Source organism: Ochotona curzoniae, unplaced genomic scaffold, assembly GCF_017591425.1.
Source record: "Ochotona curzoniae isolate NIBS_2020 unplaced genomic scaffold, NIBS_Ocur_1.0 contig_1482, whole genome shotgun sequence".
NCBI classification, from domain to species: Eukaryota; Metazoa; Chordata; class Mammalia; order Lagomorpha; family Ochotonidae; genus Ochotona; species Ochotona curzoniae.
Window position 1 is genome coordinate 6,179,060 of NW_024465100.1, and position 17,702 is coordinate 6,196,761.

At 38.6% G+C, this 17,702-nt stretch overlaps 1 protein-coding gene across 4 annotated transcripts in view; it reads left to right on the forward strand.

Annotated features, from left to right (window-relative positions):
- SLCO1C1 (solute carrier organic anion transporter family member 1C1) overlaps positions 1-11,653 on the forward strand; it is a 28,594-nt gene extending 16,941 nt beyond the window's left edge. For 2 of the 4 annotated variants that reach the window (XM_040968333.1, XM_040968341.1), the window contains 6 exons: positions 1,780-1,975; positions 4,168-4,333; positions 5,953-6,137; positions 6,754-6,818; positions 9,404-9,521; positions 11,073-11,653. In XM_040968333.1, the coding sequence (XP_040824267.1) occupies positions 1,780-1,975; positions 4,168-4,333; positions 5,953-6,137; positions 6,754-6,818; positions 9,404-9,521; positions 11,073-11,295 (953 nt within the window). In that variant the 3' untranslated portion in view covers positions 11,296-11,653. Of the gene's footprint in view, positions 1-1,779; positions 1,976-4,167; positions 4,334-5,952; positions 6,138-6,753; positions 6,819-9,403; positions 9,632-11,072 lie in introns of all 4 variants that reach the window. The other 2 variants (XM_040968334.1, XM_040968332.1) reach the window with 2 other exon arrangements.
- The last annotated feature ends 6,049 nt before the right edge of the window (positions 11,654-17,702 follow it).

The following is a 17,702-nucleotide window of genomic DNA, read 5'->3' on the forward strand; positions in this document are numbered from 1 at the left end:
ATTAATTTGTCAAGAATATTATTTCCCAAATCCTTTGGAAGAGAGCTGCAGTAGCCTGGGATTTGATACTAGACTGATTGCCTTCAAATCTTGTCTTACTACCTACTAACATGATGATTGCTCTCTGAGGCAATGATAATGACATGCCAATTCTTAAGACTGTAGCCAATAAATATATTACATGCCTAGCTGAGAGTTGGTGTATTGAAAGTGAAGAGAATATGTGGGGATTGTTAATGATAAGAAATTCAAGCATGCTTCAGAATGTTTGTGGAAAGTAGGATTAAAACAAAAATGTTGGTGCAAACTTGTTTTTAAATTCACACAGTTTTTTTTCACACATGCTAAACATTTTCCATGAATGCTTTGAAGACCATTCATATACCAAGCTAAGAGGCTGAGTTAAGAAAAAGTCTATTTGTGCAGGAAAATAATACCAGGCCACCATCACCTACCAGTTCCAGAATCCCATATGAATTTGTATTCATGTTCCAACTGTTCCACATCCTACCCAACTTTAAAAAAAAAAAAGAGTTGTTTTTCTTGAAAATCAGTGGAACAGAAGGAGCAGGGAAGACAAACTGGGGGAAATTTTCCATCATCTGGTTTTCTTCTCCAATGGCTGCAACAACCAGAGCTGGTCCAGAGATGGGAGCCTGGAGCCTCTTCCATGTCTCCCATGAGGATGCAGAGTTCCAAAGCCTTGGGCCAGCCTCTGCTGCTTTCTCAGGCTGCTAACAGAGAGCTGGATTGGACATGGAGCAGCCAGAACTCAACCCAGTGCCCATATGGGGAAGTCAGTGCCATGGGCTGAGAATTAGCTTGCTATGCCACTGTGTCAGCCCGTAACCAACTCCTTTTTAATGCATCTGAGACTAAGCCAGTTTCTTAACTCTCTGCCACTCATGTGGAAGACCAAAATAGAATTCTTGGCTTCTGGCTTTCTAGCCCAGCCATGATCTAATGCTTCCATTTGGAAAAGGGGTGAGTCTGTGAAATAACTCTTTGATGTTCCTTTGTCTTTTTCTGCTTTTTGGATAAATAAATCAAATCTTAGAAAGCATAAACCAAAAAGATAATTTTTAATTCCATGTATTCCACTGTCTGGTTATTTTTTAACTATAATCATCTTTTTAGTGAAATTTGTTTATTTTATTGTGTGAGAGAGAACTATGTCTTCCATTCACTGGTTCTCTCCACAAATGACTGCCACAGCCAGCTCCTAGCCAGGTTGAAGCCAGGTGCTTTTAAGTCCATCCGGGTCTCCAGTATCAGTTACAGGTACCCAAGTTCTTGAGCCATAATCCCCTGCTCTCCAAGATGTACTAACAGGAAGCTGGTTTGGAAGTAGAGCAGCTGAGAGTAGAATCTGCGCTGTGATATGGCACCAACAACTCGAGCAGCTAAACTAGCCATTCCACAACACTGACATCAGTAATTCAAAATCTAAAATAAATGTATAGCAATCACTTAGTTGCCAGGTAATTTTTAATGTAAGAATCAGATCAGAAAATCATCTGGCCAGTGCTTTGCTCAGTCGTTGCTGTTAGCTCGTATTAGACTCATTCTTCAGCAGAGCAGTGAGCCTGTGTATCACTGATGGAGGAGCTACCACAAATCGACGCTCTGATCAATAGCTCTCGATGTTCGATGCCATTAGATAGCAATGACTCAATACCTCTGTAAATTAAAAATGTCAGATTTGTCTAATTACATGACCATACTCAGACTATTCCTTTTAGAGATTTGCCAAATTATACTTTTTTCCTTATTCCTCAGGGCTTATCAACATACCTGCAGTGGCCCTTGGAATATTCTCTGGGGGAATAGCTATGAAAAAATTCAAAATAAGTGTATGTGGAGCTGCAAAACTCTACCTGGGATCCGCAGTCTTTGGTTATCTGCTGTTCCTTTCCTTGTTTGCACTTGGCTGTGAAAATTTTGATGTGGCAGGACTGACAGTTTCCTACCAAGGGTACGTTTTCCTTCGTTAAGTGGTTTGAAGGGATTGGCTTGATTTGTTCAAGAGTTCAATAGAGTATTAAAGTAAGATAATGGTGATTTTTTTTTAAAACAACCTGATTATGAAAAAGAAGTTACTATTTTATTATCAAATAGCTGGCAATACTTGTGAGTCAAAATTTGTGACTGTTACCAAATTTGTCATCTCATTTGCATTTGAATATCTTAGAGAAATCCTAACTCACACTGTGTGCTAAATATACAGTATGACTTTTTGTCTGAGAAACAGCTTGGTAGGGGAAACACAGAGCTTGAATTTTACCTCTGCTTATTCCTCATGAAGTGACATTATGTGGGTTTATATTCTGTTGTCCCAGTTATAAAATCAAAGTGGTAACTAGCTTCTGACATTTTGTAAGACTTGGACAAGACAAGGCACAATATTTAGTGATCAGTACTTGTCCAACAGAAAATAGACACAGAATTTATGAAAAAAAAAAATTGTACTTTTGCCTTGGACACCTAGAATAGTGGAGTGTTCTGTAGGCCACTGTTCATAGTCGCTGTTGCACTTGAATCATAGGAAATTTCAAGCGTGGATGGCTATCCTTCAACCCGGTGACCTGATCTCAGCTGTCTAGCTGGTTGTCTTCCAGTTAGTCAAGACAATATTTATAGATGCCTTGGAACCCGTCTCATCTCCTAAAGTCTTTGTGTTTAGGTTACTCAGTTTCCAGAGTCTCTCTTCATTGCCATGGTGGGACTTGTAGGAACTATTTCATCTTTTTCTACTAATGGTGTTCTCCATTCTTCAACAAAGTATGTGTGATTTGTTTAAAAGGACTCAACCGAGCTCCTACCCTATGCCACACATGATTGCCTGACACTCCACCTGTTCCTCAAAGGCGCACAGATGGCACCTTAATCTGTTTCTTGCTTGTTCATTGTCTCTCTACTCTCCAGATATCATTGTTTAAAACTTTGCACTATCTTTCCTAGAACTGCTTTTTCCTTTTGTTTAAAATATCTTTGACAATGGCCAAGAAGAGCATTGCTATTTCTTTTGGTTTTTTCCAAATGGCAAAATCTCTCCCCACTGACCCCACCCCTGTGTAATTACTTCAAAAAGAAATTTTCATTTGGGTAAAAACATCCTGGTAGATTTGTTAAAACCCTTTCTATAATTCAAGTTTTAAACCACAAGTCGGCTGTCAACATTACCCTCCTAAAACATGTATGCAATTCATTTCTGCCCTACATGGCAAACTAAATTTGCTTTCTGTAATGCAAAATTATGGTCTTTATATACAAAATGTTTCCTATGGATTACCCCATTCTGCTTTGTTCAGAAAGGTAATTTTGATCCTGAACATTCAGCATGACATGGTAGACAAACTTTAAATCTGACAGTGGGAGAAACAAACCTTTATTCTGCAGGAAGGAAAATAACCCTGATGTGAGATAGAAATTTAGACTTTAGAAGCCTGGAAACAGTCAAGACCCGAGTTTGTCATAACTAAATGACACTAATTTGAGCAAGTAGCCTGTCCACTTTGCTAATCTGTCAAATGAGAATGTGACCCTAATTGCTCCAAGTATCTGCCCACTTCCTTTTGTTTATGAACTCAGCCCAAAGTGCTCATAGTGTAGCTTGATTCTTGGATTTGCAAGGCTGCTTTCAAAACAGGTTTATCACATAGTCTCATCTAACAATCCTTTTAAGGGATATATATTCATAAATTTAAAAGAGGAAGGAGGAGCAGGGGAGGAGGATGAAGAACAAAAGAGAAGGAGTTAGAAAGGAAGAAGAATGGGAGGGTAGGAGGAGGAAAAGGAGTTGGGAAAGGGGGAGAGGGAAGGGAGTAAGAGGGATGCTAAGAGGAGTTTGGGAGGAGGAATTTTTGTTGTTCCTACACCTTTATATAGGAGCATGTCAAAAGATCTTAGGGGCAGCAGAGTTAAATAGAATTCTTGAGCTGCAAAGTGGGCACTGAGTCTGGAAACCTCTTCAGATAACTTTCAAGGGAAAGTTGATTAATAATGAATTTACTGTAACAGTCAGAAATTTTCATTACCTAAAACAACTGTGTTTCCAAAAGGCTAGCTTTTTAACGGTATCCTATCACACAAGAACATTGACTCTTGAAAACATGAAGGTGCCACTTGCTAAGAGGTAATATTGTATGCTGTCACATTTCTTTTCAGAACCAAACCTGTCTCTTATCATGAACGAGCTCTCTTTTCAGATTGCAACTCGAGATGTAAATGTTCAGAGACAAAATGGGAACCCATTTGTGGCGAGAATGGGATCACATACGCATCAGCTTGTCTTGCTGGCTGCCAAGCCTCCAACAGCAGTGGAAATAATATTGTAAGAAATCTCCTTTGAAGTGTATGTCCAAGGGACTGTGACTGTATATAAATTGTACTACTCTATGGGGGGCTTGGCCCTGCCCCCTATTTTTAGGAGTCCTGGCTGTTCCCTTCCCCATCTCATTCTGTGACAAGGAAACAGGAACACTGTAACGGTTTTCTTAATGCACCCAGAGTAGACATTTTAGACAGAGGTCTAGGCTCTGATGATGATGGTTCTGGGACAGCTTGGTTGGGGGTTAAACAAGCCATGAGGATGAATAGTGCAGTTGAGTGAGTGGGCTAGAATCAAGGAGTGAGACATGTCACTGGAAATACAGGTTGGAAGCTGTAGTAGTTGATTTTGGCTACTGTAGAAAGCATGCTGTGAAGTGGGAGACAAAAATAGAGTTGTCATATGTATTTAAAAGTCCACATAGCTGTTCTCCCTAGAAAAAGGAAACACCAGATTTATTTATTCTGGAAGAAATAACAAGCTTGTAATGACAGTAACAACATACTCTATGCATTTGTAAATGAAATTCACATAAACATGCGAAGAGATTATCAAGATTGTCTTCCTTTTGTCAAGGACTAATACAATATTATGTATCAGGATTTTTTCCTAACATTCACTATGTATTTTGTAACCTTCTCAAACTATGCCCAGGTATTTAACAAATTTTGATTTATTGCCTAAAATGAGGGTCCATAAACTGTAAGCAGTTTATGCCTTTGCCTCTGTGGAGATCGCCTTCTAATAGGTAAATAGAATTTTAAAACGAGTGAACAACTTTATAACATCCTGACAGGTAGTAATAAGCACTGTGGAAACATTGGGTAAGTGGATGAGTTGATGGGATGACATTCTGACTGAGAGATCAGGGAAAGTCTCTGAGTAGAACAGGAAGTGAAGGTGCTAGCCATGTCGTGATCTAAGAGAAGAATTTCCTGGGCAGAGAAAGCAGGGTCATGTGCCATGGGTACACTTGCCATGTTTGATGGGAGCATTGGCAAGGGAAAAATGCAGTTATAAAATGGTGCTTGCAGGCAACGTGCATATGGATGTTCCAGGCAAAGAGGGAAGCTCACTGAGCAGTGAAGTAAGAATCAAGGAGCTACATGACAGAGGATGTGTAAACCCCACTGTAAGAATCTGAGCTGTTCTAATAATGCAACAGGTGGCCTTTATAAAGTTGAGGGTAGTTATACAGTTGGATCATCATTTGGCTCACTTTGCCAGCTGTTGATGGATAAGAGTAGAAATAGAATGAATATAAAAAGATTGTTACAATAATCAAGGCAGGAAATGGTGGTGGCAGGCTTGGAAGCTCAAGCGAAGGTGATGAGACACGGTTGGATCGCTCAAGATTTGATGGGATTTTATTCCATATGATGAATGGTTTCATACATATGACCTCTGTTTGAGCAATGAAATACCGTATAAATTTCGCTGTGTTCAGTGCATTCTGATACAGGAAAATCAGCGAACATGTCTCTGTTGTTTCTGTCATGCATGTATATTATGCTGTAAAGTTTGCCATAGACATTTGCTTTAGATCTTATTTTAATGTCACCTTAATATCAATACTAGTATTTGAAAATACTAATATTAATGTTTTCTTTTTTGTGCTACAGATGTTTTATAATTGTACCTGTATGGAAATTGCAGCTCCTGAATCGGCAGGTTCCTCAGGCATGATGGGAAGATGTCAGAAAGATAATGGATGTCCCAGAATGTTTCTATATTTTCTTGTAATTTCCGTGATCACATCCTATACTTTATCACTGGGAGGCATACCTGGATACATATTACTCCTGAGGTGATGGCTGAGTTTCACCACCCATTTTGATACCAAACATATTAATGTTGCTATAATGTACTTATATAGAACCGTTTTTCTAAACTATTTTAGGTATGTCACAGATTTTGTGAACAACTTATAAAGTGTGTATGCTTACCCATTGTAGTTTTTTATATAAAAATATGGCTGGATAGCCATTTTCTTACTGGAAAAATAATTGTAAACCATTGATCTAGATAACAATGTAGTGCCTACATCAGGTATTCACTCAGCAAATATCACCCACTGTTTGTAATACTGGTGGTCATGTTTCCTAGTGTGGATAACATGGGTTTTAGTTGAACTGTAGTTTTACCAAATCAAAAGTTTCTCTTATACCACCTCATTTTCTACTTACTAGTTTTATACCTAGATTACTGTCTTCTGCAACTATGAACTATATAGTCATTGGAATATAGCATATAATAGAATAGTTTTTTGTAAGCTGTGTCTTCCCTATGATAACAGGCTGGTGGTTTCTGCATAAATGCTACCTGAATTTCAATAGGATTTCATGTGTGTTAAACCGATAATCTCTAACCCGTCCACTTATTATAATGGATATTTTTGTAATAGTATTTGGTTGATTTTTCAGGTGCGTCAAGCCACAACTGAAGTCTTTTGCCCTGGGTGTCTACACCTTAGCAGTGAGAGTTCTTGGTAAGCATGATATATGCTCTAATCTGTGGTAGCTGTTGTAAGTGTATTGGGATGTATCTGGAAGATTTCCTGAATGTTTTTACAGGATATAGGATGCAGCTTTTCCATCAGTGTCTCCCACACAGGGATCAGACACTCAGGGACTTGCGTGGTCACCCACTTTGTCCATCCACAGATTAGCTCCTTGAGTAACCACAATATCCAAGCCAAAGCCAAGATAGTCCCTTCCACATTTGTGAAAACCAAACCACATTGAAAAGGTTTATTACAAAATAAAATATGAATTTGCTTTGATTAAAAAGAAAAAAGTGAAATCTAACTACTGGTTTCTCATAAAGTGCATCTTCCATGAACTTTGTGGAAAACCCTGTTTCTTTTAAATCTCTAAATTTAAAATAATTTAAAATTTTATCTTGGATGATTTTTACATAGTTGATTAGGGTGGGAAAGGTCAAGGCTTAGGAGAAAGTGGATGAGACCCATTGTTTCCAAATTTTCTTTTTTCTTCTTTCTGTATCTGGGGGAGGCAGGGAGACAAGAGGAGAAGCTGCACCCAGCCTCCCAAATGCCTCTGTCCCCAGGGAAGGGGAACAGCCATCTGATGTCATCCCAGGGTCCCTGGTGTGGCGCATGCTCTGAGGGTTCTGTTTGAGTGGTTTCAATAGTTCTCAAATTCTATCAGTCTCACTGATCCAAAAATGAAGTTTACAATTATTGGGATATCTATGGTTTGGTGCTCTGAGATGCTGAGAATATTTCATTTCCTGAAATCATTACTCCCATGTTTCAGCAACCATTGGTGATTCTAGATTGAATTGATTATTTTATGGGTACTTGCAAAATTTACATAAACTTTTAAATAACAAATATCTTAAGTGTTTTCCATTTGTTACTGAAAGGAACTGATAAATTCTAAAATCTGAAATGTGTAATTAAAGATGCTTGATGAGTTTTAAGCATTCTGCGTAAGCGTACCAAAGGAAATGTGGTTTTGGAAGTTTTATTTATTTAAAAGAGTGACAGAGAAAGGGGTTAGTTGATTAATTTTCCATCAGCTGGTTTATGCCCCAAATGCCCACAGGTCCAAAGCCAGAAATTTTAAACTCCATCTGGGTCCTCCATATATGTGTCACGGACCCAGACATTTGAGCTATGACCTGCTGCCTCCAAGTATGTGCGTTAACAGGAAGCTGGTTCAGAAACAGAACTTGGAATAAAGTCCATTCATTCCAATATAGGAATTGGACATCCCAGGTGACAGCTTAACTGGCATACCAAACCTAGCAAGCAGTTTTATGTGCCTATGTGCAATGCATTGAAAAATCAAAATATCAGAAAGTTCAAGCAGTTGTTGAAAATGAGTGAAGTGGGAGGGGGGGCGAAATGTGTATGAGAGAAACCGAGAATATGAGAGCCAGAGAGCGAGTGAGCAAGCAAGAGAGGGAGGGGAGAGACAGAGAGAGAGAGAGAGAGAGAGAGGGAGATGGAGATGTTTGGAGTAAGAGAATGGAACTCTGAGCATGTGAAAGTGTAAGTTGGATGTAGAAAAAGCTACTGTTGAGAACTGCTCAACTGTAACCATGATCTGTGAGACATACAAATATAAATTGAGTTATGAGCAGTCAGCTTAAATTATTTGCTATGTTTATATTTGTGAGCAAATATTATTTGATAATATACTATGTTTTTGAGCATGAATAGGGAAGACGTTTATTTCCTGCCCTGTGTAACTTCCAGTCGGGTAGGAAAGGCAGTTAAGTAAGCCATTATAAGAGTTTCAGTGAATTTGTAATAAATTCAAGTGTTGTGATTCATAGAACAAAGTGAATTAATGCAGTAGAAGGCACCAGAACACTCTTTCCTGATGGAAAACATTTGAATTTGAATTTGAAGATGGGTTCATATACAGAGGGGAAGGACAGAAATGGAATGTGCTCTGGGTGGAGAAAACAGAAAGCATTTAAACAGTGGAGGAGAATATTTTAAGCTCTGAAAGAAATCAAGTAGGATTGTATAAGGCAACAAATATTGTTCAAATGCTCAAATTGAGATCAATAATCTGGGGCTGGGGCTCATTGTCTGGTGGGTTATTAATGTCTTCAATCAGGTGTCTGGGCTATTTATTTGACTAAATCAAAATTTACAAGAAAAATAGTAGGATATTAACAGAACAAAGTGGAATCATAATGGACCATGGTTTCAAGTGCAATATAATGGCAGTAGGAATGGTGAGGATTGGTGTTTAAGATACACCTGGTAGGTAGAATTGATAATGATTTGGACATGTTAAACGAAGAGAGGATAGTAAGAAATAGTGATGAAGGGACACTTTGGGGGAGAAATAAGTCAAGCTGAAGCTGAATATGATGCTTCTTGAGCTATCAGATGGCAGTTACTGAATGGATCCGGAGATCATGAGAAAGACTACTCCATAGAGAAAGCTTTTGGAGATTGCTGTATGTAACTGACGGTCTTTGATCTTCTGATGAGTGCTTGTGGACCTAAAAGTAATAGGGCCGCAACGCTGTTCATACTGTATAAGATGTGTATATGTTTTTGGTAGTAATTATTTGTCTTTATTGCAGCAGGAATCCCAGCTCCAGTATATTTCGGAGTTTTGATCGACACTTCATGCCTCAAATGGGGATTTAAAAGATGTGGAACTAGAGGATCCTGCAGATTATATGATTCAAATTATTTCAGGTACCATATCAAATGCATTCCCACAGTTCACTGTCGCAGCTTCCTAGTTTGTGCAGTAAATGCCAGGGACACTGCTAATTCATCTTGCAGTTTTACTTCTTGCAAAATAAATATTAGTCTAACAAAAAAAAAGCCGAATGTATTTCTGTGTTATAGAATAATCTGTTGTTTTATTGTCTGGATCTTAGATTCTTCCCACTAACCCCCCTATTTCTTCCCCCCAACCCCTGACACTGACTCCCATTTTAAATAAATAATCATTTTAAATGAGTAATTTAGAAAGCAGGATGATGGGTTCTGAGTAAAGCAGAATTTTGAAAGTTTATGCACACAAATGGTAATTCACTGTAACTCAGGATCATTTAAATTTGGGTCACATTTTGGTTTTAATTCTGTTCGTTTTCAAAGTGAGCCAAACTGTACCATTTACGTCAGATATAATCCCCCTGGGCAAGAGTTGCATTTGGCTCTAAATCTGTCCAGCTTTTATGGCCAAACTGATGTCCAATTATTCCAGTCCTTAAAAATGCATAAAAGCGAAAGGTTTCCTCTGTGTGAGTGAGTGTGTAGAGGGGTTGGGGGTATGGCTTTTCCACCAGGGTAGCATTCAGTTCAATTCTTCAAGTGTTTAGTCCTCATCTTGCTTAAAGCAGTATTTCAATGGCTTTAAAGCATGGGCTTTTTTATTTCTTCTTCTTTTTAAAGACTTAAGAGCTGAGTGTTTTCCGAAGCAATAAACTTGGTACTAAACCGCCTAAGCTAGATGTGAATTGGGCAGACCATTTGAAACAAGATGGTTGTTTGATTTAATAGGCTTTGATGTTATGTGTGAAATTTGTTTTAGCCTTTGATAGGGATCGGATCTGTGAGTATAATTTGGGCTTCACTCACATTTGCTAAGGCTGCATTCTCTTTAATGTAGAGACAGTGAAACTGAATCAGAAAGTAAAAGCATGTTTATAAGGTGACCAGAATGAAACATTGAACCTGCTCTTTCATACTTTACTTAGGAGGAAGTGAGGAACTAAACGCCTTCCATGAAAGGAATTGATTTAATCCCGTGTGATTGTAAATCACTTCGTTATATTACAGAGGCCAATTTCCCTTCACATTGCTTCATGCAATTTTTCCAAAGAAATGAGTTCAGGAAATGTCTGAGGATATTATAACCACATAATTTATCATCCAACCTAGAAACATTTGAGAATGAAAGAGGATATTAATAAGATGACACTGGGACAACACTAACCTAAACTGGGACTGTTCTTTGCAACAAAAAGGATAGTCACTTTTTCCATGGGAATATTACAGGGAGGAAGTAAGTGATTGTGCAATTAGGAGGACCTGAGAATGGTGTACTAGTAGATTGCTTTGTGTTAACTGCCTTTGGTAGCCTACCAGTTTTTGGAGAAAGCCCCTCAATTTCTACCATTCTAGATTATATTTGCATTTTCAGGAAAACCATCAGAATGGAACGACCACCTTTCTTTTACACTTTATTTCAAGTTCCACAGTTGACATAATTATGAGTGGTAGTCTCTCTTCTTGTAGATACATCTATCTGGGAGTAACCATGATCCTGGGCACAGTGTCCGTTGTGCTAAGCATGGCAGTGCTTTTCGTTTTAAAGAGAAAAGATGCTTCGAAACCTGGGAACTTTGTAATGCCAAGTGAAACAACAGTGGTCTCTACAAGATTTAGGAAGGAAAACTGTTTTCGCCGTGACCACCTACTTGAACCCAGCTACTGGCCAGGCAAGGAAACACAACTTTAAGAAAACGATGGGCAGAAGCTATGTTTTCTAACTTGTAGAAGTTTTGCAAATGTATTTTGATCCAAAAGATTTTAAAATGTGTAAAATCTTCTTTCAGAAACGTCTGCTTTCTTTTTGATTTGAAACATTAAGTAATATGCTTGATAGCAATATAATTAAATAGAGCCAGAGGAGATGATAAAACTGATTTTTAAACCTTTGAAATTTATATACAGATTCCTTAGTATTCATACATTCTGCTTCAGTTCACCTAATGTGCACTGATATATTTGCTCTATTCTTGATGGAAGAATTGGTTCTGTTGTCTGATGTATACAAAGCAACTTAACAGTTATCTGTCTAGAATAAGAGAATATGATTAGAAGATTGAATCTCATCTTGTGTAATTTCCTATATGGCCCCAATGATGATGTTTGGACAGAGTCAGAATGTGCAGAGGCACATTTATTTTAATTTCCTCATTTCTTTGGAAATATAATAATTGATATAAAAACATAATGATAAATGGTCTTGGAGGTTAAAATTCTATTTTTCATTAACATGTACTATTCATGTGACACTACTGGGTGCGGAATCTTTCTCAGCCAGTGGCCATTTGTATGTTTAGATCATTTGAAGACCGTACAAATTATCAGCTTAAAAAATTATCCTATTGGGCCTGGCATGGGAGCCTAATGGTTACAGTCCTCGCCTTGCACGCACTGAGATCCCATGTGGGCACCAGTTTGTATCCCAGCTGCTCCACTTGCCATCCAGCTCCCTGCTTGTGGCCTGGAAAGCAGTGGAAGACAGCCCAAGGCCTTGGGAATCTGCACTTGCATGGGAGACCCGAAAGAGGCTCCTGGCTTCAGGTTGGCTCAGCTCCAGCCATTGTGACCACTTGGGGAGTGGACCAGAAAATGGAAGATCTTTCTGTATCTCCTCTCTGTATATCTGCCTTCCCAATAAAAACAAATAAAAATCTTTATAAAAAAGTTACCCTGTTAGGATTTTTTTTGGATTTTGAGTCCCACGCCGTGGTTGGCCCAAAGTGTTTTTATGTTCTGTGGCCTGGATATTACTTACCCCTGCAAGTACACATGGATGTAACTTAATAAAATTAATAATAATGTATTTATTGTCCTTTATTATATTATATCTAAATAGCTCCCTGCTTGTCACATGATGTGTTTGCGAAATATGTTTGAAAGTTGCATGTCTGAGAGTCTGCAATACACTTAGTCACTGTAAGGGAAAGGGAGTGATGGATGGCATGATGGAAGGGCTGTGTGTGGTGGTTGGGTGCTCTCTGTCACTCATCACAGGGCCCAGGGACTCCTGGGCCGGAAGCTGCAGCATGCCACACGACTGTTTCTCAGCAATGGAAGGAGTCGAGCCCAGCACTTCCTCTTCCCTGGCTTCTTGCTGTTCTTCTGACAAGGGTGAGTTGGTTAGCAACCTGTCGTAGTTAATCTGCTATATATTTTTCTGTACATGCTATGTGTTTTTCTGACATGCTGCATTTTTTTTTCCTTTACCTTAGCCAACTTCAATCAGAATGCATGCTCATGAGGCATTTCATCTACTGCCGGCTCACGACCCCCTGCTCCTCACCCCCTGTGCAGTCTGTGAAATCCAGAGAAGACCTGGTCGAAGGCAAACTGGAAGACTGAAGGGTTGGAGTGTGTGTGAGGCTGGGGAGTCCCTCCAGCGCACAGGAAGAACCCTTTCCATCAAGGAGATGTTCAAGATCAAAATGGGAACTTGTTACCAGCCTACCCTAAAAACCTTTGTAGCATTCTTAGTATCAAAATTCACATGGAACTAATGATGAAACAGACTTCTGCTTGCAGAAGTAAGAGATAAGATTTTTATACAAAAATCAAAATGGATCAAGGCTCTAAGCCTACAACCTGACACCATCATATTATTACTAGAGGGAAACTCAAACACTACAAGGCAAAGGCATAGGAAAACACCCAAAAGTACAGGCAATTAAAGCAAAAATAAACCAATGGTACTGCATCAAACTAAGAAGCTGCACTGCAAGGGAAAGAGGCAAGCAACAAGTTGATAGAAAATATTCACGAACTACACAATGAAGACTAATATCCAGGATTTACAAAGAACTTCAGAAGCTCAACAACAACAAAACAAACAATCCGGTTAAGAAAGACAAGGCACAGGAACAAATATTTTTTTCTAAAAATGAAATTGAAATGACTAATATGCACACGAAAAACTGCTCAGGTTCTCTAGCTATCAGAGAAACCCAAATAAAAACCACGTTACTGATGTGAGAAAGACTAACGTATAGAAATAGAAATCAGTAAGCACAGGGAAGGATGTGGGGGAAAGGTGCCCTAATTCACTCTTGGTGGGAAAATAGATTAGTGCAACCACTATGAAAAAGAACATGGAAATTTCTCAGATATCTGAAAATAGATCTACCATACGATCAGCCATCCCACTCCTGGGAATATATACAAACAAAATGAAATCTGCATATGAGAGAATTAACTAGATCCCCATGTTTATAGCAGCACAATTCACATATCCAAGAAGTGGAACCGTCCCAGATGCCCATCAATGGATGAATAGAGAAAACGTGGTACATACATGCTGCAGAATATTACCTATTAAAAAATGAAACCTTACCGTTTCCTACAAAATGGACTCGGCTGGAATCCATTGTGGTTGTTGAAATATGTGAGTTCCAAAAAGACAAATCTCTTGTGTTCTCTCTGATCTATACTAACTGATACACAAGACACGAAAAGCATAATGTTACAAGTGAGATGAATATCCTGGGATTAACTACTGCCTACAGCATGCATTTTTACTTTCCATTTGTATTATAATTTACATTATGTTACTTTTTTTTGTTTGTTTTCCTCTACTTGTTCCACTGTACAACTTTGTTGGTAACTCATAAAGTTTGACTTAATGTAGAACCAATAAGAATTAGATTTTTTTTTACAAGTGTATTCTTTATTTTCTACTTGAGTCAAAAATGACGTGTTGTTTCAAATGCTGGCATCTATATCCGAGTATTAATTTGGTCTGAGCGTCACAGCTTCCCATGCGTCTTCCTGCTGTTGTACCTGGGATTGTGCTTGTGGAATGGGGCCCTTAGGTCTACCCATCAGGAGAACTCCTTCCCACCCCCGCTTTCCACCTGGCCCAGCCATGGCTGCTTGCTCCCACTTTCCTGCCATCTGTAATTCTGCCTTTAAGTCAGCCCTATAGTCCCTAGAAGGAAAATATTTTAAAATTTTCTCATTTTTACCTACTTTCAAGCAAATGTCCTTACATTTTTTATTACATTTGTAAACAATGTTTGTATACTTTTCAGTTTATGCTTTTCTTTCAAAAAATTTATTTGTATTGCCAAGGCAGACCTTGGCAGAAAGGAGAGATAGAAAGTTCTTCTACCTGCTAGTTCACTCCCCAAGTGGTTGTAAGAGCTGGAGCTGTGCCCATCCAAGCCAGGAGCCTCTGCAGGATCTCCTATGCAGGTGCAGGGTCCCAAGGCTTTAGACAATCCTCCTCTGCTTTCTCAGGCCATAAACAGGGAGCTAGCTGAAAAGTAAAACAGCCAGAACACAAACTGATTCCAAAATGGGATCCTGGCACTTGAAGGGATTAATCAATTGAGCCATTATGCTGGGTCCTCAATCAATGCTTTTCAATATTTGTTAAGTTTTTAAGTTTATAAAAAATATCAGTTTGAAAAAAAAAGCCTTCTAGATTATAAAAAGAATCTATTCTTTGGTCACAAGAGAAAATATATTTATGAAATTTTATTACTTGTACTATTCTTGTATTTTGATATTTATTTTTCTTTCTCAAGTCCAGAGTATAACATTTTATTGAAAACTTCCAGTATTAGATTTTATGATTTTTTCTTAAAATATTATGTATACACTTTAATGTTTTTATAGCATATAACATGCTATGTAGATTCAATTTGTAATTTTGTTTTAGGTTTCTTTGAACTCTATTAATAATATCAAACTATATATACGGAGTCTCAAAAAATTTCACAGATATGCATAATTAAAAACTCTGCATATATTTCAGAGTTTTGCAGCATGATAAATGTATATTTTCACCTCATTTTTCATGAACTTTCAAAGTTCTCTCACATTTCTTCTTGCTGATTTGTTTACTGCATACAGAACCCAGGCGCTATCCAGAGATACTGTTATTCCCTATTCGAACAAACCTGAGACAGAGTGAGCCTGGTGAGAGACTAAAGCACCCGAAAACTCATGAGGCCAACAGCTGAGTGAAGGAGGAGGCCGTAGAAAGGTTCTCCTGTGCTAAAAAAAAAAAGGAAGAAGAAGAATAAAAGAATCATGTTGCCCTTCAAAATGCACAGATAGCTGTAACGGAATGGAAGCTTGCAGACATCCTACCCCTGTGTTTTCCCCGAGTGACTCCTAACAGAAGGGCTCTATGAAGTAGCTATTCACAACTCATTACGCTTTACTGCTGCCGTCAGGTGGATCTGCATGTACGATCCTGTAACAGATTGTGTTTTCTAACACAGAGTCTCTGACGTCAGTACAACTCAGTCAAAGCTTAAACAGCACTTCCTGCCAGGCCTGGCTTGGATTAAACCCACATTTAAAAACCCAGCCATTGATTTACTTCATGCCTCAGGCCAATAGGACTGGAACATACTCCATGCTTCAAAAGAAGAATTCAGAGCAGTGAATGGTTCCAACTTCGAGACAGACAGGTATTCAGGAGATGAACAAGTGCATCTGTTTTGCTTTATTCAGAAACACATATTTTTATTTTAAAAAATTTTAAACATAGTCCTGTCAGAATATTGGCCATTTTCATAGTCTGTAGTTCCTTACAGTTGTGTTCATGATGAATGGTCATTGTATATCTTTAAATTTGTGTGTTATCAAATACTAAACAACAGAAAAAGAAAATAGAAATCTACTCCCTTGCTCCTGCGGTTCTCTCTCTCTATGCTGTTGTCATATCCCCCCCCCTTTTTTTTTATCACAACATGATTTCCAAAAGTATTCTGCAAAGGATTGGGAATTGCTCATAAAACATTCGCTATGCTCAGGAATTGTTCTAATTTAGTTGTTTAGTCATTGAAACAGTCTATAAGAATGTGTGCTTATGTGCGTTACAGGTAAGTAAGACATAGACATTTAGAAAGGTTTCGAAATTTCTGTGAAGTCATAGAGACAAATTCAGATCCAAACTCCTAGTGCTACCATGGTCCCAGACATAGCATGTATCTGAGTTCAACACATATCCATTCTATAAAACACGGAACTCATTATACAATAATCTAATTTCCAAGTTACACAGACTTTAACTCAGTATACAATGGTTAGACCTAGTTCTTCTCCGTCTTTTTTCTTTTCCTCCCCACCTTCCCCTCCTCCCTGCCTCTCCCCTCTCCTCTCCTGTTTTTTCCCTCCCTTCTCTCCTCTGCTCTCCTCCCTCCCCCTCTCCCCTTCCTTCCCCTTCCTTCCAGCTCCATATTTCTGCTTTGTTGATTGCTGTGACTACCCTCTATTTTGGGTTCCGTCCAACATCCCTGATCCCCACCCCACCCCCAGGCTTTGTGTTCATGCTGTCTTTTCCAAATTGTCATGTCTGCATTGGCTCTTGCATCATCATGTAAAAGATGGAATTTATTCTCACAGACTTCTTGTGCTGTCTGCTCATTGATGACTCCTGAATGTCCCATGCCTTCTCCTGGGCTCCAGATCGCAGGCTGCAAATGTAACATATCCACTGAGTCATGGTGTCTCAGTACTACTTTGTCTATGAGGAAATTACTCCTATGCTGCAACAGGTACACATGGATTTTTCAAATGTTGGAAGCTCTATAAGAAGACTTCACTATTATGTTGCATCATAAATGAAAGAGGTGAGTCTTAATTTCATTAACTTAAGACCTCCGAAAATTTTACCAAAAGTGGAATATAGGTAAATGAGAGAGACTCGAGTTTCCATCTGGATCTGGTAATTGATACCATATGTTCTCAGCAATTACAGATTTAAGGTGGGACTCAAGGAGTGACACCAGCAGCTAAAAAGGGATAAAAAAATCTTTTAGAGCAAAGTTTGATAAAAATTTTTCTTAGGTGAGAGATGATTTATGTTTTAGGCAGGTTGCCAGATCTTTGCCCCAGCCACTTGGTTTTGCCATTATTGCATGAAAGGCAGCGAAAGACGATATGATGAAATAGAAGATTTTTGTTTCAGTAAGACTATGTCCAAAACCTGACATGGGACCAGATGTGGTCCTCAGTTTTCTGATGACTCCTCTGTATGAACAGAGAACAAAGATCAATAGGAAAATACCCACTCCCCTAACCAGTCATAGACACCTGTTTTTCTTACCTCCTAGGATGTAGGGAAAATATTTGAATGTTGTTGTAGTT